This window comes from Nasonia vitripennis, chromosome 4, assembly GCF_009193385.2.
Source record: "Nasonia vitripennis strain AsymCx chromosome 4, Nvit_psr_1.1, whole genome shotgun sequence".
In the NCBI taxonomy this organism is placed as follows: domain Eukaryota; kingdom Metazoa; phylum Arthropoda; class Insecta; order Hymenoptera; family Pteromalidae; genus Nasonia; species Nasonia vitripennis.
The window spans coordinates 21,425,718-21,451,753 of NC_045760.1; the positions used below are offsets into that span (position 1 = coordinate 21,425,718).

Consider the following 26,036-nt stretch of genomic DNA (forward strand, 5'->3'; position numbering starts at 1 on the left):
GAGGCTCGCACGTGTGCAAGAGCGAGACGTTCCCGGAATAAAGCAGGACGAGGTGGGAGAGAGAGAGAGAGAGAGAGAGAGAGAGAGAGAGAGAGAGAGAGAGAGAGAGAGAGAGAGAGAGAAGGACAGAGCGCACACAAGCTTCGGCGGCGGCAGTTCTATCCTCCGTGCGCAGCTTGGCACTGGCTTAGTGAACAGCTGGCGAGCGGCGGAGACGGCCGACAATACACGACTTCTCGCGAGCGGGTGAGAATATACACACGTAAAAGTGCTGCGAGAGCGAGACAGAGCGTCCGTCTCTCCGAGAGAGCAGTGTATGTGCAGTCAGGCGCTGCTGCAGTGGTGACCGCGAGTGCGCTGTTGTATAGCTGCGAAGTCGAGTCGACTCGACAAAGAGTCAGTGCTAGTGTGCGACTACCAGAGGCAGATGTCAACGGGGACGATCTGACGCAGAGTCGAGTCGAGAGCGTCCGAGAGCGCCGTCGCATAACGCGTCTCCTTTGTCGTCCGAACTCCGCAACGAGACGGATTCGCTCCATCTTTCCCTCTGTGGCGCACCAGCAGCGTTTGTTGTGATTCGACGCAGCTGAGACGACGAAGACGACGACAGAGAGCTCAACGTTGCGCATCGGGGAACGGGTAAGTTTTCGCGCGGCGTCCTTCTCTTTCTTTGTGCGCATCAGATCAGCGGACGAGCGTCGCTGCGAGCGCTGCGCGTTCTTTCTCTTTCTCGCACTACCACCTCTGCGCGCTTTGTTTTGCCAAGCAGCTGATCGGCCGCTTGGCAAGTCCGAGCGCGTCGCCAGCTCCAACTCTTTTCGTTATCGATTCGCCGAGCGTGCGAGCCGCGGCGGACGACGACTTCGGGCTTCTCCTCTCGTCGCTATGCTTTTCCCTGTAGATTACATGCACCTGTCGTTGCAGCTCTCTCTCGCTCTCTCTCTCTCTCTCTCTCTCTCTCTCTCTCTCTCTCTCTCTCTCTCTCTCTCTCTCTCTCTCTCTCTCTCTCTCTCTCTCTCTCCTTCTCGTGCACGGAGGTGCGCGAGAGCGGCTCTATTGTGCGCGGCCCTCTCTCGACGGCCTGAGAGAAAAATCCTTTGTGACGCGATGCTCCATTATTCCGACGCCCGATGCACTTGATGCGTGCGTTCGGGTTTTCGGAAAATTTAAAGAGCTCGAGAGATCTTGGAGCAGCGACTCGATGATCGCGGCACGACAGCGCGTTATGTAAAGGGCTTATCGTAATTAGATTACTATGCACTCGCTGGGGGCACGGTTAAAAATAATCCAACTGAGATGCACCTATATGTATAGTGAGTGTACACTGCTTGAAAGAAGAAAGAGGGAGACAACTGGCTAATTCGTTTTTTTTCCAGGTGAGAGAAGAAGCAACAGGAAGATTTGCAGGAACGGATGAAGCTTCTCTCTTTTATACAACTCAACCTAAGGCTGTTATAAATATTGTATTAGCGAGGGCTGCAAGAGATTCTTCTGTCCTATCTTTTGGAGATTCATAGATCCTTCTTTGCGAAGAAAGCAAGCACGACTAGTCAGATGCGCGTTTTTTTATACTAGAAATTCAAAGCAAGGTTCCTAAGAGTTGCTCCTAATAACTGTAAGCGAGACTGCTGTTTACGAAGCAATTTTGATCTCCCACCATGCTGTAAGCTAGACGCCTGTTAGACACAAGGAATACGTACAGCGAGTCCACATAGATACTGCAATCGTTGACAGGATTGCTGAAAGTTTTATTTCTGAATGAAATTGATAAACGCTGACAAATTTAGAAGAGACTGCGTGAGGGCTACCAAAGCATTCAGCGGAAGAGCCAAGAGGTAACTCTGCCAATCGATGAAATTAAAGCAGTCAGGGGCCGTCCTCGCGCAGTCACAGGTACGTGGGGATCGGCCCCAGCTCAGCTGACTAAAAGGGTTCCAGTAGTCGAATGACCGTCACAGTACAGAAGTAAGGTGTTGTTTGCCTTGGCCTGTACTACCATCATTGCTAACAACTGAGAAGTGACCGGCTTGAAAATGCTCTACATCTTCCATGTTGATACTGGCACCACCATCACCTTCGACATCAAGCTTGCTCTGCAGAAGTGAGTACATCTATACAATTACTATTATTTTTTTCCTCCTTGCTTATTGCATAATTCGAATGTACCGATAATCAACAGTATGACTCGTAGGCTTGAATCACATTGAACTAGTGTAGACTGTTTTGGTACGGCAAGACTCACAATCCTCGTGAAGCAATTTACTTTGGTTTAAAAAAAAATAATAATAATAACAATAATAAGATGACACACTACGAATTAATTGTCAGGATTTATTAGCCTAAAAAACCCGGAAAGTTTCTCACTGTTGCAACAGTTGAAATCCTCTTTTCCAATGCAAGTAATTCAACGGCTAATCACAACATGAAAATGTCTTTTGTTTTTCTAATGCCTTCAATAAGCGCGTCTAGTGACATAATGTCTAGTTGATTTTAATCACGCTATAACTCCATCTCGAACCGTTGTCTTTGTTAGCTCAGAGATAACGTTCTCAATCGCTCGCTAAAACAACAAAAGTTCGGACTGTATTGAAAAAAAGTATTGCGCCACATTTACGCGCGTACTATATACATATATACATTCAAAATTTCCGCGTGCAAAAAGCGCTTTTAATAATCAGCGGTAATTCCCGGTTTACGAGACATGAGCCTAATTAAAGCACGCTTAGCCAGAGTCGCAGTATCCAGAGACAAGGAAACGTGCGGCTTTCGAATGTGGGACATACGATAGGAAAGTACAACATGGATGATAGATATAGTAATCAATGGTTTTAAGACTGCATATACTTTGATCTTCTTCGCGTTAGATGATCCGGATAGATAAAAAACTTGATTTCGCTTCTCCGCTTGGTTCATTGCATTCACTTACACGCACGTAATCACGCACAGACGTGCGCGCACTGGCATCGTTAACTCCTGACGCGCTCAGCTGCGCTGTATACACGCGTTCGGTATACAGTCTAATTTCTAATAGAAAACAAAAGCCGCGCGAAACTTTCCTCTTTCTCGGCAAGAGTACACGCACTCTTTTCTCGCACTCAACTCTCGAGTCAATTACGTCTTAATTAACCCGTCGTCACGACCTATCGATGATCCACGAGGGAGAGTCAGAGAATTAAGACACTTTGCGATTTCCAGTGCAATCGGGCGGTCTCCCTTTACTTTGCACTGACTCACTTACTCTGCATAAGGAAAAATATGAAAAAAGTCTTCGTGTTTCTCTCCGCAACGCCTTATCTTCCGTATCGCTGTCGTCAGCGTCGAAAAGAAAAGGGAAGAATCGCGTGTCGTGATTTCATCGCAAGCCTCTCGCCTTCGATATTCTCTTTCATGCGCACTCGCGCGTCCCTCTTTCGTAACGCAATGGTTAATAGGGTTATAGCACCCGTTGCCTTATCAGCTGCGAGCGACAGCCTGCATTTTTATGCGCCTACAAAAACTTGTTGGTTTGGCGTAGCTTTTGTGTGGGCTTTTTGCCCTCCTTTTTTTGCAGTAGAGACGCAGTAGTCGATATTGCGCGGAATTATTTATTTGATGATAACACCGGGTGGAACGCGGCCAATTTTGAAAGTTCGCGGGGGACATTCCGTCGTGCGTTTCAGATTCTTCCTGCGCCCTTGCCCGTTGACCTGAGCTGCTGTTGGATACCGCAGCTTGGCCACTGGATTTTTTAATATGTTTTAATTTTAATACTTTTAATAATGAATTAATCTTATAGATTAATTATTAGGTTTTTGGTGGCTGGAAGCTTTTGCTAGCGTAGTTTCTCAGATAAACTATATCATTGCCGAATGTCCGCGTCGCCGTCTATATCAGCCAAAGCAAACGTTTATACTCTTGCGATAAGCGCGCACTTTTCGAAGACGCCGCTCGCGCAGCAATTAAAAGGCAGGCGACGTTTGCGTTTCGTGTCAAAGCGAAAACAATGGGATTAAGAATCCACCTTCGGCGACGTGCGATCCTAGAATCATAATTGTACAGTTTATGTACGTTCACGCGCACACACGGAGTAGCGAAAGCCAGAGACTGGCCGGGAAATCGAGCTTATAGATTTTTTTTCATCGATTTCAAGTCATTAGTAAGTAAAGAGAACGACGGTCTTGCCGCCGACAACAGTCCGAAGTTAGACAATGACAACGAGAATAGAGGATGTCTCTGTATTTTTTAAACGCCAAGTAATTGTTATACAGGCTATATAACGACAAACAGTTTCGATACAAATAGGACGAGGAATATCATCTGGTTTGGAGGCAGTAGATTGCCCGCTATCGTGCGATATTTGCACTGTGTTGGCGAGCAATAATTACGTGGCCATAACGTGTTGAACGAAATGGTGTTGATATTTTTGTAAGCTGTAGATATATAATTGTGGCCATAAATATCGCGTTTTTTTTATTATTTCGTATCGACTGATTTAGTGCATCCTTTCTTTTGATTCCGCAATAAATTATTTCGAAAAGTGCGCGAGAATCAATAAATTCTTTGACGAAGATAAGTAATTAATAATTCAGTAAAACTTTACTAGTCGGACGCCGCTGTGAATAAAATGCAATCAAGCTATCGACGAGTCACATCATTTTTAATCGCAGCTCAGATCAATAATCCGCGAAAAAATTCCGTATCGGTTCATTAATTATTGTTGTTTGTTTTTTGTTCGCAATTAAGTCGCTGAACACACTTTTTCTCTCGTGTATTTACGCCGATTGCCTATTTATGAAGCTCTGCGCTTTCGTCTGTGTAATATTCAAAGAACATCCGAGAACAACCCGGTGATGAACACGTACCGCGCGACTTTCGCAAAGAAGATAAACTGTTTTATTGTTTTGAATTTTCTCCTTATTCGGGTCGCCTATTTTCAAATTACGCCAAAGTCGAGAAATAATGCCGTGTAGAGCTGAAAATCGTTGCTGCGTTAAAAAAAAGGCAACCAAGAACGATTTTTACTGTTTCTCGTGTATGCATGCATAATATTATGCGCATACAGTTGGAAAAAGTTACGGAGCATTGTTTACCATATAACTTCTCGTTTTCGCGCATTAGCATGAGAATGAAACGAATTTTCTTCTTACTATTCATAACTTTCGAGTAAACAACGAAAAATAAACATTCGCGTTTTGCAATGCATAGCTGCATGTGCAAACAAACGCGCGCTCTCTACGGTTTTGAAAAATCGTCCTTCGAAATTGAGGAAGCTGTCCCGGCGCAGCAGCGAACTATCGAAAACGCATCGTTCCGGCTAAAACAGTATGGCGCAACGTTTACGAGTAGCAGACGGGCGTAGCATATAGTTCCAAGCAGGTCGCTGAGCCCGATAGCAAGGAAAGAGCTCGGCGAACTTTTCTTTCTCTTGCACTGCGCGTACACACACACACACACACACGTATACATACATATAGACACTCGCCGTGCAGTCTTCGCTCCTTGCCCCCCCCCCCCCACCGACGCGTTCGTTCTCCTTAGTTCGCGGCGCTGCTGCCGTGGAGAAACAAAGATATACTGCACTCGGAGAAAAATGTGGCAGAGGCGCAACTGTAAAAGTAGTCAGTTTACGTTTTGTCGGAGAAAAAGGAAAACTTCAGAATGAGCAATATTAAAGCTTGTAATTTCCTACCGTGAGAAGAGAGTCGTATTTAACCGCAGTCTTTATTGGATATAAATATTTGCATATTATAATTGATTCTACCTGATTTCCAAAACAAATGTTTTGTACGTGTACAAAATAAATAAAGATTAAAAACTGTCTTTAAAATTTTGGAATTTAATATTAATAAAACTAATATACCAGTGCATGGCTCTAAAAATTAAATATATTTGAGGTTTGGAATTTAATATTGCGCGTATCCGACGGGCGTGAACATATAGCCGCACTAACAAAATAATCCTCAAACATATCCTCTATATTTATTTAAATTCTTAAAGTAGAGGCCGTTATATTTTTACTTTATTAATATACGTTACAAAGGAGATAAGTAAAGTAACGAAAATTGACATTATCTTATGTTATACTTATGTCTATACTTATGTCTATATACTTTTATCTATACGCACCTTGAAAAGTTAAACTAATGAAAAAGAATTAAAATATACTACTTTTTAGAGAATAAGTGCAGATTTCGCGTAAGCCTTTCTTCTTTTTTTCATTAATATTCGAGCTGTGATGCGATTAATTATGAAATTGTCTGGAGTCGAGCGAGGCACTCCGTTATTTCATTATGCGCACAAGAGCTTGATTCTTCTTATTTTAATTCAAAGGCCGTGATCGTGAATATTGGGGTAAAACGTGGGAAATATAACCTACACGTAGTCACGACCCGCAGTGTTCCAAGTCCAGTTTGCATTTTGTGCTGCTTCTATAATCTTTCGACAGAGTGAGAGAACGAAAGATTGGCATATCTGTCGTAATGTATATATACTTTTGTCAGCTCCCTCTATCTTTCTTTGTAAAAATATTTAATTTTAGAATAAGCTCCGATAAGAAAACTAGATTTGTTTACTTGTATACCGACGATTAGATAATGGGCGATAGAAAAATCAACACGAGCCGGTTTCGCAGTACGTAGGCTGGTGGGAGACGACGATTTATTATAACGAAATAAAGCACGGATCAATTATCGTAATACCCTCATCATCATCGAAAAGTCAGATCTCATTCATCATCTCGACACAACAGAGCTATATGAAATCCCGCGAATAACTGTAACGAGCCTCGCTCCTCTCTCTATCAAGCCCGCGAATCGTCAATTTTCTCGCCTCGTCCTTGGCTCTCGCGCGCGGCGATGACTCCTTCGCAGTCATTTCCACCAAGGACTTCGGCGCTGCTCTTCAAAAAAGCGCGCGCTAGCTTATGTAAACTCATCCGCGTACAGCTGCGCGATCAAATGCTCGACGAGTGCGCAGCGCTTGATCGATTTTCTGCAGTATATAGGTATATCTCTTCTGAACCGCACGCAGACCGATTTTCTCTCAACGAGGGCCATCGCGGTGTGCTGATGAATTATTCGAAAATTCGCGCGTATAGTGAAGCTATTTGGAGAGAATACAGCTCTACGATGAGGCAGGAGCTCTTATGAGCGCTTGTTCAGAAATTACGGAATTAGGTCATTTATTTTCATAGTCCGAACGAACAGCGCATTGTGTGCACGGTCTTTAATAATAGGCACCGACGACTGCCTGATGATGTCATTCGATACCTACTATAAACGCGCCGAATTTACGACTGTAATTATGCAAGGGCAATTAGAGCAGGTACGTCTCATACTTAATGCCGCAAGTTGAAATTCTTGAATTAAATCTGAAACAGCTAGCTGCTATATCGCTCCCTTTCAATGTGTGTTAAATTCAAATAGTTCGACGACGAGCCTAACGAGCTAACTAACGAGAACAATTTCTGTTGCAGTGTATCCGAGCTGAAGGAGGCAATCGAGCGAGAATGTGGAGTGGCGACGACGCAGCAGGTCCTGCTGATGAGCGGAGGCGAGAGCCTGGAGTCTCACGTCCGGGTCTGCACGTACTCGGCCGGCACCGACACTAACCCCATCTACCTCTTCAGCAAGGCCGCGATCGAGAGCCAGATTCCGCCCGTCCCCAGCATTGACTATGGCTCAGGTCAGTAACTGTGACACGCACATCTATATATTATATAGTTACGTCGTGTATGTTCAGTGGGGGTACGTATATACGCTTTATTGTTCGCTCCCGGGTACGCGCAGCGCGACGGTGTTTCACGCTGCACTGCGAGAGCACGTGCATAATGCGGCCAGAGGGAATTTTTTGTGCTCGGTTGGATGCGCCGTTGGCTCTCGTTGCTAGGCAGTCAAGTTCTAGGAAATTCACCACTAAGATTGTGCCGATTTTTCTCAATTAAATTTTCGTAGCCAGCTGTGCAATAATAAATATGCGATTTCAAATATAGTGAACTCGTGAGTCGAGCAAAGTTGTCACAACGCGGATGGACTTGTTAAGTGCCTAGTAAAGTTTATTCGTTCTCGAGGAACGACGTGTAATCGAAATGTATTCTAATGCGTCACAAGTCCATCCAAAAGCCTCTATATGTGCGCATAATGAAGAATAGCCAAATGTTCAGACTTCCTGCACAGCTTTCGATCTCCCTGCCAACGGGCTTCTAATGATAGATTCAACAATGTGTTCTATGCTCTCGTACTTTTCTTCGATCAAATGCTCCTAGTGCAGTCCACCACAAAAAGGTGCAAATGATTCACAAAGAGAAACGAAGCTTTGTCGAAATCGACTTACTCACGATTCGTGCAACAAAGTCGCGTACAAAAGCCGGCTCGCAATATCGTCTAATCCTCAAAAATCCCCTTTAAACAAAGAAAAGCTCGTCGCAGAAAAAAACTCGCCAAGAGTGACCCACAATCAATCCCTTCGCGCTCACGTGTAGAGCCTCTTCTACTTATACGTACGTGAGGCGCGCGAGCGTAAAAGGGGCTCGTCGTCCTCGTCGCTGGCAGACAGTGTGTCGCCTGCACCAGCTTATCATTATTTCAGCGCGAGTCGAGCGCTCACGCGTGATTTCGCAATTTTTGCGCGAGCTTCCGATGTTTATCGGATCACTTTTTTCGATATGCGTATAGCATCAAAGCCGACCTTCAATACTTGCGATGAAGAGCGTAGAGTGGAGGATTTTTTTTCTCGAGCTAACAGGTGGAAAAGAAAATATTGAGCTGTTGCTGCTGGGCTAGAGGTCACTCGGCTGTATTGCACTTAATTGGCCAATTCATTCTGGGAAGAAAGTTCCTCCGTGAACAAAGGATGAATGCATGTGTTTTTTTATTCAGCGAAGAGATATAAAGCGGTGTGTTACGTAATTTAATTGTCCACGCGTACGTGTAAACCGAGATTGTGTGCTCTCGGCTCTCTTACATTTACGTTTCGCAAAAGCATGCGATATATTCAACTTTTGCTTCATACGAGCGTTTAAATCTCGCAAGGTCTGCGCAAATCGAATCTCGTTAGTCGATGCGTTTCACATCTCAAACGCCGCCGCCGCCGCCGCCACCGCCACCTGTTTTTTTGCCTATAATACAACACTCTCTCGCGTGTAACGAAAAAAATTCCGTCCTTCATGCGCGCCTATGCAATTTTATTGCAAGTAACGACAACTTTGAGAAACGCTGTCATGTATATTTCGATTGAGCTTTATGTCGCAACGATTGATGCAGTACGCTGTCCTCTTTCATAGGCTTTACGAGGTTAGAAAATCGGATAGTTTTGTTATATCTTGTTGCAGTAAAAAAATAGAGGAACTGATTCTTCAAAGGCATTCCTTGGGCAGAGTTGCTTTGGAGACGAAAATTCATTAGGAAACGTGCCACCAAACACTGTACGTTAATTAGAATTGTAAAGCGAGAGAATGTCGCAGCATTTAATTTAATTAAATTAAAAAGTTGAGGAGAAAAATGCGGACGCAGATTCAACGAAATCCGTAAGAACAATCATTGACGATGATTAAATTAGTTGTATCCGAAAGAGCAAGTGCATCGGCTTATAAAAGTTTGTCTCGAATTATCTCAAACGTTTATGCATACACATGGCTGGACACAGCGAAACGAATTAATTAATTATGCGTAATGCATTGCCAGTCGCTTGGCTTATTACAATAAAATCAGCACGCTGTGTATACGTATAAATTAGCAATGACGATTTTCATTTTATTATTATACGACTTGCAACACGTTATACTACTGACGATTTCACCGTTTACACTCTGATACCATACGCCATAAATTTCCGATTTTATTATTATTATTTCCGCAACCGCGGTGTAATAGGAAATATCAAAACAACAAGTTAAAATTTGTAAAAAAAAAAGAACATCGCGCAAAATTCACGATACATCGCGCGGATACCTATATGTTCGCACGATGATAATTGGCCGAGAGAGTCGTGGCGGCGCGTTGCGAGAAAGGGAAGTGCATACGTGCATGCTCTATTGTTCCGAACGATATTGAGCGAAAAACGAAAGTTGCGAGTTTGTAAAAATCGCAACTCTCTCTCTCTCTCTCTCTCTCTCTCTCTCTCTCTCTCTTTATATGCCTAAGTGCGCTGCCGCTGCAGTCGAAATTACTCCGTTTCTTCTGTCGCCGTGTAAATACGCGCCTCGCTTTCGAGCAAAACGCAAATACACACGAATTTGCGCAGTAAGAGGAGGGAAATGCTTATTTTAAACGCGCTTGATACCATGGGAGCGCGAGTATAATAGATTACTCTCGTTATTAATAACCTCGAACGATTCTCTTCTGCATAAATATTCAAGTTGATATTTAAGCCCCGTTTGCGGCGAATCAATTCTTATCTGAAATTATTTGTATTTAGATATATGGAACCGTGACATATTATGGCCATTCCCGCGAGCGCGTAAGTTATCGATCAGCGCGAAAACTTTCCGGCGATAAGACACATTTAAAATTATAGAATCAAATTTTCCCGCCACCTCGCTTCAACTCTCTCGATGATTATTTACCAGCGATCTCAAGCGCGCGCGAAACTTTGAACGCGAAGGCCGTGATCGTCATTGTTGTGCATTAAACAGACGCGTATACTAAACAGGCGTATCCTATTTTCACGGCTAGTGCAGCTTTAACGAGTATCAGCCGCTGCAACGGTATACAGAGTGTCCGCATGTGCACGTACGTCCATAGACACACGTATACATGCTCGCACCCGTCGGGAGAGTTGGAGAGCGATCGAATGAGGGGATATCGCTTATAGACACCGACTCTATAGCTATAAAATATACGTGGTCGACGGAATGGGGAAGGGCCGTTATATGCGCTGTACAGTTTGAGAGAGGGAGACTATCCTCCGATACCGATGTGTTCCATATATGCGAGTGTGTGTACTGTGTATATGTTAGAATCGAAAGTAGCTCCAGCTGATTGTAATGCAAATAAACGACGTAGCGATCGTTGATGTTTATACTCGTCTGTCCGTCGCTGCTGATGTGTGTATGCGTGTTTGTATAATTTTGATTCCAGGACTATCACGTGTGCTTTCTCGTTTTCGAGAAATAATGCGTTGTTACGGTGCTACATTCGAAGAAACGGGTTTGGGCTCGGAGTAATAGTTTGTTTTGATGCTTTATGGGTCGGATCTTTCGATTCTACTGCTGCAGTGATTAAAGCGGTGGAAACAGAGTTTATATCTGCTCGGATGTTGGAAACTAAATAGATACTTCTGGAATAGAACGTTCGACTGTTATTTCTGACTTTTCAGTTTCAGAATGTACTTCGATTCGCACAATATCCGTACTAAACTTTCTCACGAATAAAAAGGACGTAAATAACTCTTGGTCATTGTAATTGACAATAGCTTTCGCAAAACAAAAATCACGCGTGGCTCATGGTCGTAATACTGACGCGCCCGCATATTGTGTTTTTGTGCACTTGAGAATTTTAAACGAGCGCGAATCCGTTTTATTGGAAAATTTTATAACGCGGACTTTATGTACTCGAGACTTCTTTCGACATTTATTTCCCGGTCAGCGCGTATACGCTTATGTGTAACAAAGCTCTTATTATGGACTCTGATTCCGCTCGGCAAAAAGTCATTCCGATAGGTCTCTTTTCTTTTTGCTCGACTATCGTAAATAAACATACGTAAAAAGCGGCTGGATTGTTATCGGTCCAACGTATAGCATGCTTTATTTCTTTCCACAGTGTTTGCTCGTTGGCGGATAAATTTTTACGAACACAGATAAGAGCCGATACAAAGTCGTGTCATGGGTATCGATGATGCGCAAAAAAAAAAACATGTTTTGATCGTGCAAACAACAATGTTTACGGTCTCATTTCGACGAGTCTGGCGTGCCCACTTTTTGGCACTTCTTTTTATCGTGAGGTGTGTATTAAAAAAAGTTATCCGCAATCTGCAGCATTGTGCGACGGTAATCATTGCCTCTTGGATATATTTAACTTTTTATATTTAGCACTTCTTAAACTGCGTGACAAATAAATCCTGAGATACAAGTGTGTACTATGTAGGTTTTGCGCAAGATTATTTCATAATAATCGACAATATGTATATAGGCTTATGTTCTGCAAATCAATTTTTTCATCCAATTTGTTTTTCTTCTGGTAAAATCGCCCTTCCTCGGCAATTCCAAGCTATGCAAATCAGACACGTCGCAAAAATCGCGTAGAATTTCTTTGCGTTGCACACGTTTTACTCGGGAGTAAACCAGATCACAATCACGGATAATTGCAGCGAGCCGAGAAAAAAAAAAGAGAATTAATCAAGCCACACGTTACACGTCGATCAGGTCAAACAATGCAACGCTGCTCCCGGCGCTGCTCGGATCTCGACTGCATACAAATGCACATATATTTTCGAAAGCTGCTTTACATTGATCCGTAGCTATCTGCGGGTGACATAACTGCGGTGTCCCGAAAATATTTCGTTGACGTGACGATCAATTTTTCTTCAGCATACACTGTCGCAACGAGAAAATACGACGCAGACAAAGGCAAAACAATAAGGTGCATCGGGAGAAAAATCGCGAACCTTGGGCTAAGCTCGTTTGAAAGTTTTTTCTACATATTGTCGAAGAATATCCGAAGACGATTAACGCATAGATTTGCGGTTTCTCAAGCTCGCTACGTGGTTCCGGCGTTTCATAATTTTGCATCAGATGTCTCGTGATGCAACGATATAAAACGCGCGCCGCGATGAATAGTATATTAAAACCGCGAGCAACGTGGTTTCTACACGTTCGCTGATGTTTGCGCACAAGAAGCTGTCCTCGTGTTGATGCGAAAAACGCTTGTTAAAATGTAGAGACGATTTGTGTTGTTTAATAATAATGGAAATGTTCAGATATAAATATAATCTATATCTGCAACAATGATGTCACTATACTTTTTGTGAATTCTTTTTATTAGTACAATAATATATTTCGCAGCTATCCTGTCAAAGCAGTTTACTCATCCGTTGCTTTAACCAAACACTTATAATGTATATTCTATAATCTGCAGAGGCCCAATTTAAAGTCGACATTTTTTCCCATGAAATTATAGCTTTCATATTGTCGATTAGAAAAGGACCGCGCCACCCAATCAAATGCTGACATTCTATTGATCTTCTCATTATCTCGTCCGAGAGTTTAGGTTCTTTTCCCAAGCATCGATATATTAGTGTGCGTGTGCGTATATATATATATATATATATATATATATATATATATATATATATATATATATATATATATATATATATATATACACACACACACACACACACACACACACACACACACACACACACACACACACACACACACACACACACATACACACATACACACGATATAACACACAGGGCCAGTGTGGACCTACCCACATTCGTTAGCTCTTCGCAGAGCTGTTTGATCGAAGTTTCGTATACATATACCTCTATGAGATCGATCAAACAGTTTTATGAATTCTGTTCTAGTACCGCGTTTAATTACCGCGATAAGTATCTTTATCGTTGCGCAATTTAAACTTCTCTTTATATGTTTCGTAATGTGGTTAATCTCTCTGTACCGAAGATAATCGATAATGTCTTAACGGAAGAGTGCATTTATGACGCCGTGAAATATACACGGAGTATTTTGGAAAATGTTTACGCCGGATATGCGATTATTAAATCATCCTAAAAAATATATGCACATTTTAAATGAGGGAAATGCAGCGCCGAAGAAAAAACGAAGTATAGGTATCGTGGGGTCGTTTTAAAAAACTGATACGCATCCAAATTTTCAATTTTGCGTCTTTGTCTTTTCGTGGTGCAATATCTACATGTTACTGGGTTAGTTATAGGTCAGCATCAGCAATGAATTCGAGTGATTGACAAGTCGGTGATGTCTGATGCAGATTATCATTATCTAGTCTCTAGCGTATATTAAGAAAATAGAAAAATGATTTGTAGAACAAATGTGTGTCGAGCATAGCGATTATTCCTTGCTTGTTTGTATTCTTTTACTCACTTTTTCAAGTTACTATATATAGTTGCGCATTATTTATGCCGGTTTTATACTTTATAAGGTTAGAAATTCAGAATCTAAAATAATTTCCAAATGTCGTTTTCGCAAATGCTTCACTTTTCCAGTATAATTTTCTCAATACACGATCAGCCATAATATCTACTATCAAATCAAAAAGTCAATCCCAAGTCTTTCTTCAAGAACTGATGCCTGACAAAAGACTCTCATAGCGCATGATCCACACCAAACTAGACCATCGAATCGCAAGCATCGGTCCAAATTGCTGCAAGCCAAACTTGGTGGCTCGCGTTTGCGATATCTCGTAATCCTTTTTATATATATATATAAACGCGCGCGCGCACACACACACACACACACACACACATCCACCCAAGCGCAATAGCACTCTATCGAGAGGCAGCAGCAGCAACGTATATAGCTCACAACCTGCGCTCGTCTGACGCAAGTTTTCCGAAAGCGGCAGCAGCTGCCGGCTGCCCTTGAATTTTCATCGCGTGCCAAGATTTCGCGCGCACAGTCCTCTTCTGGCACGTGCCGCCGCCACGCTTATCGCGTATCAAAGATAAACAAGAGATGCCGCCTTTTTCCACGCTACGAACTGTTCGAACTCTGTTTCTTTCGCTGATGCAGGTGTGTTTTCTATTTCTGGAGTGCCTATTTCCTAGACTGTGTAGTGCAGCGTTGCTGGGATTTTTAATAGGTGATCGTTTATTTTTGAAGGCAGGTGCATACGTGTGCGCACGCGCGCAAACACCGAGACTTAATCTCTACTGAGCTGTTGCTTATGTTTGCGAGGTTGGCTTGATTTTTCGTGTCGGGATAATTATGATGTGACGAAGATCCGCGTGGAATTTTTTATTGAAATTGGTGTGGTTTATGATACACGTTCTAAATTATGTCCCAGTTATCTATTGAAATATTGAAATAGCGATTTAGTACGGTATATATATATTTTATAAGCACCGCCGTAATATACAGACAAATTTCCATTGAACCCAAAAGTTTTCAGAGTGCTTTTAGATTCATAAATTATTTTACATATATCAGTTAAGAATTTTTTGCCCTTTTTAAGTATAAGATAAATAAGAATAGATAAATTGAAAGAATTAACTAAATCGTGACATTGTCTGAAATTTCAGATATCGATCTGCAGACTCAAATCGATGCCTCCCTAGCGCTGCCGGCAACCTACCAGACGCTGGTGGCCCGAGCCCAGCTGGCCCAGCAGTGCTGCGCTCTTGCTCGCGACCAGACGCGCATCTGCGAACGTCTGGTCCACGACCAGCACCTGCAGCAGCAGGGTTGGGCGGCTGTAGTCGCCAACCTGGAGGATATCACCCAGACCTTCCAAAATCGGGCCGAAATTCTGCAGCAGAACTTTGCCATCTATCTAACGGAACGTCAACAGCACATGGATCTACTTGCTAAGTTAGTTTTCAGCAAATTTTTCGGAGCTATTATTTGATGTCTTGTTCTTGAGATTAGTCTTATCGCTCGTAGTTTTACGATGTCTGCGCCTATGACTTCCGCGTTGATCCTTATCGTCTGAATCATTTCTGTTTACTCACAGTAGAGTTACATTTATTTTTTTATTTATCAGCTGTTTCTTACGAAATGTAGTGACTTTTTTCAATACCACGATCTCATTTCCACGAAGTTGTCAACCAGCGCAACAAAACGCTTGGTTCTTAATCAAAACGTCATATCTGTCCCTTGGCACTCCAACAAATAAGCATCGTAAACTCTATGAATCTTTCTACACGTATAAATCTTACCAACGCAATCATCAATCTCTAGCTTCAACGCCGACCTGCAAACTCTCGAGAAGATCCCGATTTTGCCAGCCTTGCGAGCTCAAGCCGAAGGCCTATTGAGCCCTGACGAACAGCAGAGCGAACAACAACAACCGCAGCAACAAGCGCAACAACAGCCAGAAGCTACGTCGACAGCCGCAATAGTGGAGGCTGTGGCGGTGGCTGCGACAGCGGCTCAGGAAACATCGTCGAAGGCGGCGGATGTACTCAGCCTTCTTAAATGGATATCCGCCAAGGACAACCAGAGCAGCCTGGAACAGGTAGCCGACCAGTGCTCCAGAGGTCTTGAGCAGTTCGACGAGCGCGTCATGGAGGCTCTAAAGAACGAGGTAAGAATAACGCTGATGTTATATTATATCGACATATAATAAACTACTTTTTTATCGATTTTGCTAACCATGGATAAAGGAGTTGGTAGAAACTGTGACGTAGTCGTGGTTCAACGAGACGGCAATTTATCGTCACGAATAAAGATCGAAAGTTTACGTCAGTCTTGACGCTATTAGTTAGTTTTTTTTACGCTATTATTATGATCAGAAGAGCGGTTTTCTATTTATAAAATCAATTATTCTATTCTTGGAGATTGATTCTAATCTATCTTTTGAAAATTAGTAGATTTATGCAGTCGTTTTGATTTCTTTTACTAACGAGAATCGCAGTCACGTCAAATCATCATTAAGACATTATTAGCATTTTCTGTTTGGCTATCTGATCAAGTCACAGTCGAATTATTTTATTCAAGGAAAATTGTTCGCTTTCTTTTTAACAGTTTCATAAATCTATAGTGATATGACGTAAACTATAACTAATCCATCATTTGACGAGTAGGTGAGCAGCGCAATAGAGGCTGCGAACATGCAGGACATGAAGGAAATCAAGGGTCTCGGAGAGCGGCTCTTTGCCCTTGAGCAGCTGATGGCTCAGACCAAGAAGCTCGTGCACGATCAGAGCGAGCTCGCCCAGGGCTTCCAACAAAATAAGACACGTGTTTCCAATCTTAACGATGACAGTGTCTTACCCGATCTTTGTGACTCCCATCGACGCCAACTCGTCGTAATGCTCCAAAATCACACTCAACTGCGCGACATTCGGCGACGATGCACTAAGGTAACGGATTTATAATATAAAGATTTTACAATTATATCGGATTGAATTCCTGTTTTAAAACAATAATTTTTATTGAAACTGTTGAAATGCGCTATTATTAAGAAAACTCATAAAAATTATTTCAAAACTCGGAATACTGTCCGTATTATTACTTAAATTTCAGCGATAAATTGATAGTATAGCCAATCGAGTAGTTTTGAATTCATGACTATTATAGTATTGGACTTTATACTCAAGCCAAAACTAAATTCTAGGCGAAAGAAGAATTATCAGTCAACATTCATCGACGTCTCAAGTGGATCATGTACGTAGAAAACAAAATGATGGAAGTGGATGGTAAGTTGGTGATGTACCACGAAAGCTTGCGTCGTTTGCGCCGGCAGCTTGAAATTCTCCGCCAGATTCACCTGGCACCTCAGATGTACGTCAGCGCGATATCTGAGGTCGTGCGCCGGCGTACCTTCTCTCAGGCGTTTCTTATGTGGGCCAGTAATCTCGCCTGTCAGCTGCTTAGTGTACATAGTGAGGAGATTGAGAGGCGGCGGGAGTTTCAGAATAAGTTCGATGGTCATTTCCTTAACACCCTGTTTCCTGGACTTGAAGACACACCACCGCCGTATGCTACCCAGGCGCCATCCGTTTTCGATAATGGACTGCCGAAGGTATGATCGATTAATTTGTGCATTTTAGGTGCAAAATGATTCATAGTAACAGTTTTTATATCAATGTCTTTTTAATTAGAAACAATAATTTAATACGTAGCAGGATTTGTAATATATGAAATTTGAATTTCAGTTGACTGCTGAAGACATGGAGTCGTTAAGACAGCAGTTGCCCGACTTAGCATCAAGCGTTTCGACACCGGATTTGAGCAGCATAACGCAGTTTTTCTTCTCCAAAAGTCTCACCGAGAGCGGCAGTGACGGTAACAAGGAAAAAGAAAGCACATCGATGCGCGTGGATTCACCGCCAAAGGAGCAAGAAGGCGCAAGACCACCTTTAATTAGCGACAGGTGTGTACTTGAGATCACTATCATAAATAAATGTCTTATCTTTACCATCTCCGCACAACCGATCGTATTCGCTTTCGGTATTTACTTATAATCACCTCATTTTCACATAATTAACTACACTTCGCGTTTCCGTTAAGTTTGCGAATTACCGAAATATCGTATCAGTTGTATCAAGGGGCGCAACAGCGCCACGGTGGCAAGTATAAAGTACGAAGTACAATTCAAAGGTTCCGGGAAGCACCGCGCCCTATATTCTTTAAAAACGTGGTTTATAATCTTACATTATTTTTCCAACATTATTTTCTAGATGCTACAGCAGCATTTCATGTGACTGTTGGCATTAATTTAAAAGCTATAAATAGTATATTACGATACGTGTGACTTAAATGGTTCTTTTTTACACGGCGCAGTTAGCACCCGAGCGTAGCGAGGGCGCTAAGCGCCGTGTAAAACTGAACCATTTAAGTCAAGAGTATCGTATAAAATTTTATAGCACAGACTGCTAAAATCCGCAAGTCTCGCCTATTCGTGACTAAAGTAGTCCTTATTTGCACCGTGAGGTTAGCGCACGAGCGCAGCGAGTGTGATAAACACGGTGCAAAAAAGGACTACTTTAGTCACAGATAGGCGTGACTTAACAGCGGATTTTAGCCACACTGTGCTATAAATTTATTTTTCACATCACAAAAGAATTTTCTGAAATTATCATTTCTTTAATGAAATTTAATAGATTGAAATTCGGCCATCTATTTTTCATTATCGCACTTTTCATTTTCATAACATGACTTCAGGAGTGAAGATTATTTGATTTGAACTTTGTCAATAGCTTCTAAACTATGGATTAAAAGTATATGATCGAATTTGTTTTTGGAAATACGAAAAGTTGATAAGTAATTTAAAATTTTACTAAAAAGGATAAACAATTACTTAACAGTTATATTTTGAGGATTTCATCACTTTTTCAAACAAAAAAAATAAATAAAATTTTACTTGCCAACACTCTACCTATCAGAAAGATTTTTTTAATCAGGGTATATAATACAAGAACTTTGTATGTTTGATCTTATTCCAGAGGAGGCTTCGAATCGGAAACCGACACGGAAGAGTTCGAGAAGATAGGCCAGGCAGCTATGGACTCCAAGTTAACCTCATACGAGAGCACAAAGCAGCCTCACGACCAGAAATGCCAGAAGCAATTGGAGGTTGGTGCCTCAATATCAACCTCCTCGATCTCGACTAACATTTCCCCCTTGAACCGCTCCATTTCCTCCTCCTCAAGCGAGATGCTACACTTTCCGTCCCTATCGATCAGTGAAAAACAGCAGCAACCTCTCAGTCCATTGACCGAGTGTGTCGAAAACACTGACACGACTCCGTCTCCCAAGTCCTCGTCCAATTTCCCTAATATATCCACTGCAAGTTCGTGCGACGGCCAGCAAAAGAAACTGAGGAGACGATCCGGCAGCGACGGCAGCAGTCCGTCTGTTGGCAATGCCGCGATGGCAAATGACTTTCTCGGCACTGAGTTCTATATGGACGAGTCGTTGCCCAGCAGCCTCAGCGAGCACCCGACCGACAGTCAGCATCAGGCTATTGTGTCCCTGCTCCAGGTATTGGACACGATCTCATGAAATGCTCGACACAAGCGCCGATAATTAATATTATTATTATTTGTACTAGTAGATTCATTTAGTTTATAGCCGTTTTTTCACAGCCAGAATCAGAGATTTTGGTTATCGCACTCATTTTCATAGTTTACGCAACATTTTTTTCGTCTCACATGTATTGTTGATTTTCAGTAGAATCACGTGATTATTTATTTGACAATCAAATTCACGATAGTAAAATTAATTTTGAAAAAAATGTTGGCTATACTAGATTTATCACGTCGATGCTAACGCAAAGAGCAAACAAACACAGCAACTTTCGAACACAACAATGTGTATACACACACACACACACACACACGCATATATATATATATATATATACACACTATACAATAGCTCTACCAGGCAATCATTGGCTAAATTTGCGATCTAGTCTTCTATCATTAATTTTTATTTATTTTTCACTTTAAGAGCTTCAAATTAGTTTCTACGTAATTTTTGTTTTATAACTTTACGATTAGTTCAGATTCCATATTAGCTGACTCTGCTCATGATTTACTGCTTCATTTTATCGTAGTCTTTCTTTCGGATACTTCGTATACAGCCCGCTATAGCACGGCTCGTAGATTTACTTTAATTGAGAACGAAAAAAGGAAAATTATTAATTTATCATGGTTTCGGATTTGTTTGTCTCCTTTTGATTTTTTTCAGGATAGCTGCCGTCGCACTTTATCCCCACTCTTTTTCCACAACCTTAACCAATATACTCCAGTATGTATTTTACTTCCAGGCAAAAATTATCTTTTTTCACTTTAGCCCATAACAATACATTTATACTTTTTTATGATTACTTCTAGTTTTAGTACATGCTGTAATCCAAATAGATTATAGTCATAGGGAAACATGATATATCTTTTGCTTTTAAAAATTAAAAATAATATTTTGTACGAGTAAAATGGAAGATATACATTTTTTCACAGAGCTTATGCAAAGCTTAAGCAACACGACTATTTGACAAACATCAGAATTGTAAACTCACAAACAAGCGTTTTCCTTGAGACGGTTTGCCGTTCCAATTGCATGTACTACAGTATAGAATTGACTACTAACAAAATATTGGAAATCTTAAATCTCTTTCATTACATATTTTTATTTAATTCTAGGAGAGTCTAGGTAGTACGCGTGAAGAGGTCGAACGTCTGCGCGCATTCATTAACAACATGAAAGCAGTGGCTACGGATTCGCTGCTGACTCTCCGCCGCGAGCTGACCGCTCTTAAAGAGCAGGCACTGGTCGACCGTGCTGGCTCAACCAAGATTCTCGAGAAAATAGGCGAGGCTGTCAAGTTGCATACCTGCGCTTTGAGAGAACGTGAGCAGGAACTTACGGTTGATCATGAACTCGAGCTTTCTGATTTGAAGAAGATGCTGCAAGCTAGAGACGAAGAAGTGCAGAGTCTAAATACAAGTCTGATGGAAAAAGAGATAGAACTTGCTGAGCAACATAGGCTTGTTGTTACCATGAGACAGAAGAGCGAAGCCGAGCAGCAGGAAATGAAGAAACTGCAGTCCATGTACAGGTACAATCATCACATCTTACCACGAATCTTATTTTATTTATAATAAAACTTCTTTATTGACACTTTAATTATTACGTTTACAGACAACTTAAAGAGACGCTCGAACAGACGCAAATTGATAAGGAAAATGCTGTGAAGGAGACGAATGAGGCTAGAGTATTGGAAGCAGGTTCACTGAGAGGCTCTTTGGAACAGTGTCAAGAAAGAGTACACGAGTTGGAAGAGAAATTGGCAGCAGCTGAACTCGAACACCAGAAGACCATAAAGGAGGAAACCGAGAAGCTGCAGTTAGATTACAAGACTCAGCTGGATACCATCAGAAGTCGGTTCAAGTTGATGACCGCTTCTGCGATGGAGCGCAGTCCAAGTGATTCCAGTCTTGAGAAAATCGAGGTTTGCATTACCGACGATCACTAAACTTAAATTTCTCAAATGTTAGACTAAATATGATGATATTTGTTTTCCGTAGCGGGTTGATGTCATCGAACTGGTTAATCATGAGACGATCCTTGCGCAGACGAAAAAGGATTTAGAGTGTAAGAAGGACGAAGCTATACGCGAAGCCATCGAGCGTGAGCGCAAGTCACTCACCAGAGATCTGCAGATAGCCAACGATATAATCTCCAAAAACGAGCGTGAACTCGAAGTCTACAGACAGCGAGAGACCACTCTGCTGGAGGAGTGTCGCCACTACAAAGCTACCTTACAGCGTCTCGATGAAGCTGAGTCCCTCATTCACAGTCTTGAGACGGATAAGGCGACACTCGAACACAAAATATCAGCGGATCAAGAGAAATTGGAGCAACAGGATGACCTCGTCTTGCGTTTGGAGGTAATTTATTTTTATTTTCGCACTTTATAAGTGCGAATTTAATGCCGCCTATAAAGAATTAAATTAATTATTATGGTGGTATGCTTTAGAGGGAGAGAGATGAATTAAGGCAAGAGCTAGACAATGAAAGGCTGAAAATGAGTCAAACTGAACTGGAAGAAAGTCTCAAAACAGTTGACAAACCTGAGAAAGATGAGGTGAGAGTATCTGAATCGAAGAAAGTTCGTTTAGAAGCAGACAGCGACTTGGTATCCTTCCCTGGTAGGCTTGATGTCCTGGAAGCCGACAATAAGAAGTTGACGTCGGAGTTAAGAGCCATAAAAGAGAACAAGGAACGCACGGAGGCAAAAGTAGAAGCTTTAGAGAATGAACGCGTTCGACTTGAAGTCGAATTAGGTAAAGGTATATCTCTTTTTTTTAAATTTTTATTAAATTTATTTTTGGTTCATATTAATACATTAGTTCTTGACTTAGCAGTAAGGGAACGTTCAAAGAGGAACTTATCTGCGGAGTCCCTAAGCTTATCCTCGATCTCAGTATCCGATAGCACTCGTGACAAGGACATGAATGCCTCAGTGTCGGTGGTCTCTGAATCATCAATGACTAGTCGTGTGGACGTGGCGACGAGTACCGAGCGTAGCCGTCGCGAGGTATCTTCCTCCTCACATGCAATCCGTGACAAGCTCACTAAGAGCACAAACAGCCTTGTGCAGCAGGGTAAAATCAATTTTACCACCTGCAATACGGGCGACGTCGTACTCGTGCTCTGGGACCAGACGCATCGCAACTACACACTTCTTCAAGATTCTCCGACCTTCTACTTTCTCAATTCGGACTGTATCAGCGACTTAGATCTCAAATTGGGTTCGGACGGCTTACCGACCAAACTACACGCGGTCGCTGAGGTTGTTGAAAAGGAGTACTGCTCGGCTAGAAAGGTAGGATTTTCTTAGAATCTAATCTAAATCGACATCATTAAACCGATATTAATAATATTTAAATTTTACAATTGCAGCCAGAAAACCGTTATAGGGTTCCACAAGGAACAAAGTTTTACCGAGTACGCGTAAAACCACTACAGAGGCACGCTGCAGCCAGTAAGAGCCAATAGAAATCAACGTGTACAGCGTCGTCTTAGCTGAGCATTCTTGGAGGATATTTGCCTAAAACTCAAGTCTACTCAGCATTCAAAAATATATAGCTTTGAATGAAAGGCCAAAACCTGCCAGAGCCTCGGGCGCATCCCTGTCAAGATTTTTGTAAGTGTTGCGTAAGATGCCAATAAACGCGAGGAAAACCACATGTGCGCTGTGTTGTGAGAATACAAAAACAGTGTAGGATGCGATGGCATTTTATTGTGATATAAATAATTTAAAGATAAAAAAGCTACAAAAAAGCTAACAAAAAATGCGAGTGAAACGTATTTGACAGAATGCTGTGGATCGCTGTGAACGTACGAGAGTAAAGTTTGTAAGGTTGTTTTTTGTTTGTTCTTGACACATTGATTTCTGCGAGATAAGAGCAAACATAAAAGAGATGAATTGGTAAACTGGGTAATTTAAGAGAGCCCACGTGACGCTCGCGAATCTATGCCGTTAATTTTTTTTTTTGTTATTTTTTAGTTTAAATTTTTAAATAAACTGATGACGTTTGTCGACAATTTTTTTATAACAATCTAAAGTAAAACATCGAACTGAAATGACGAAGACAAGAACTTGGTGCAGGTTTGATACTATCGTCGTTTAAAAAAAACAAATAAATAAAAAAAACGAACTCTGAGTAATTTTACTGTGAGAAGTAAATAATTATTCTTTGCACCTTGTGGAGAAATAGCCCCGTAAGTTGTATAGCCTATAACGAAATTACGCTATTTCACTTCGGTCATACCATTATATATTATAATCGTATATCTTAACGATGTGCGCTTATCAATAATATATACTCGTATGAGTAAATGCTATTGTTCGTCTAAGAAATCTCACTCGAGCGTGCAATATAATTCATGTGTAAAAATAATAAAAATACTATATAGCTTAAAATCATTTTTCAAGAAGAATATATTAAATAGCTTGGAATGATTTTTCAACTGACGCCAATACATAGTTTCGCTATATCATTTTCATTTTTTTTACAAAAAGTTTTGTGAGGACTGTTTTTAGATGTCTCATCGACTTCTTCTACTTCAGTGTTGCTCCAAATTACATTTGTATTGTTTTGTTCAGCATACAAAATATTGCACCAACCGGGTCACTCACAGCAAAAAGAAAGTTCGATTCGATTTTTTCTCTACAAAAATAGCCTCATAGAAGTGTAAACATTCTCAGTGACTACGTGTCACCTCTTTTTCACTTAACAAAAAAAAAATATATATATATATTATAAAAGAGTAGAGAGAAAATTCCTCGAGCAAAGCCGAAAAGAAGCCAGTGATAATGCGGTCGTTATCCCTGGTCTCGATCGTCTTTCTCGAAGAAAAAAATTGACATTATTAATAGATCGTGTGAGACTCGAATTTCTACATTTAGGACATTAGGCACCGATTGTTCTTACCGATGCACGTATAGGCACTTTGTATAGTGTATCGTAAAATAGCTGTGATCATTTCAGTGCGACGTCACTCAATGGAAAATCTTCTCTAAAAACTTTTTTTACGTTTTTTATATGATAAAATTGTCGATTTTACTGTTATATTCCTCTATTTTCTATAAGAATTAAAATTTTTTCTAAAGAAACGACATTTGCGGGATCGATGATTTTCCGTAGAGTGGCTTCGCGCTTATTAATCTCCTTTTAACGTTTTCACGTCTAAGTAGTAACTAGTAACTTCAATCTCATGTGAGCGTAAAGACGAAAGTAGAATCTTTTGTGGGGGTGGTAGGCGTTAAAAGTTTTCACCCTTTTTAATGCTACGTAAAACAAATGTAGATTTAACAAAAAGAAAAAAAAAACTTTAACAAACCTCGACTCCAAACAATGATTCATTAAGCATGCACTTTCTTTATTTGTTGATTTATACGTCATTTTCAAAGTATAAGACAATTATTCATCTGTAGTCGAGGCGATTGTAATCGAGCTTTTTATCGTCCTTAACTATAATGACAGTATATAATAAGTTATCGACCAATCGCTCTTCGAATTTATTCCTTTTTTCTTCAAAAGTCTTGATTTATACATGTCTTGACTATAGAACAGTAAACCTTCGCACGACTTTCAAAAAATTTGATGGTAAAAGTAACAGAAATTAGCGATCTTATCAAAGTTTTTTAAAAGTATAATAAACATCTAGATGGTAAGCTCAAACATCAAAGATACGTGCCTGCTATAGATTATTGTAAAATATAAAAGAAAAAAATCGTGTGCTGTCTCATCGGTCGTGATCAAAACACATTGTTCTTAAGTCTTTGTAAAAGGACGGTTTTGAGATGAAAAATTGCAAATCAGATACAGTTTAGAAACACAGCTAAGATTTTAACGATCGACTGCTTAATAGTTCGAAACCAGCTTCCATGGAGTTTAATGCGTCACGCGCGAGTAAAGAATTGTTTAAAATGATAAAAAATAGATACATAGTACATAAACTGTAGAGAATGTAAACACAGCACATGAGCGTTAAAGGCTACCGATTTTGTCTCCTTCAAAAAAGATTCATAGTACGTAAGTAGGAAGATATTTAAAAGACGCAACAGCGGCATAATTCAATCTCTAGAACGTAGGTAATATAACGATACAAAAAAAGCGTGCAATGCATCGAAGAAATGTACGTGCGAAGGAAGAAAACAAAGAATTTTTTTTAATGGAAGTATGACGTTATTTTTTTCTTTTTTCTCTCATTACAAAAATTGCGTCGTTGCGTGTGCAACCATTGTAATTAATACAGGAAAATAATAAAAAGAAAATAGAGCATTTAGGCATGCGAAGCATTGTGATCGTGAAAATAACCGTTAAAATTAAAGGATTCACAAATAATTATATATGAATTAATAATAAAGAACAAGTGACTTTTACATGAGACATGACTTGTA

General features: G+C 41.0%; 1 protein-coding gene across 9 annotated transcripts; it reads left to right on the forward strand.

Annotated features, from left to right (window-relative positions):
- Window positions 1-124: 124 nt before the first annotated feature.
- LOC100114875 (RB1-inducible coiled-coil protein 1) lies at window positions 125-26,025 on the forward strand. Of its 9 annotated transcripts, none has more exons than XM_031929435.1 (15): window positions 125-639; window positions 1,377-2,101; window positions 7,454-7,662; window positions 15,199-15,487; window positions 15,857-16,202; window positions 16,702-16,980; window positions 17,235-17,642; window positions 17,776-17,993; window positions 19,066-19,603; window positions 20,767-21,182; window positions 21,266-21,575; window positions 21,652-22,014; window positions 22,104-22,416; window positions 22,477-22,952; window positions 23,030-26,025. In XM_031929435.1, the coding sequence occupies exons 2-15, from the start codon at window positions 2,034-2,036 to the stop codon at window positions 23,123-23,125; spliced, it is 4,329 nt and encodes a 1,442-aa protein (XP_031785295.1). In that variant the 5' UTR covers window positions 125-639; window positions 1,377-2,033; the 3' UTR covers window positions 23,126-26,025. The 9 variants fall into 9 exon arrangements, with proteins under 9 accessions (XP_031785295.1, XP_031785297.1, XP_031785299.1 ...); XM_031929437.1 differs by having other exon boundaries at window positions 22,489-22,952; XM_031929439.1 differs by having other exon boundaries at window positions 22,104-22,410; window positions 22,489-22,952.
- Window positions 26,026-26,036: the final 11 nt, after the last annotated feature.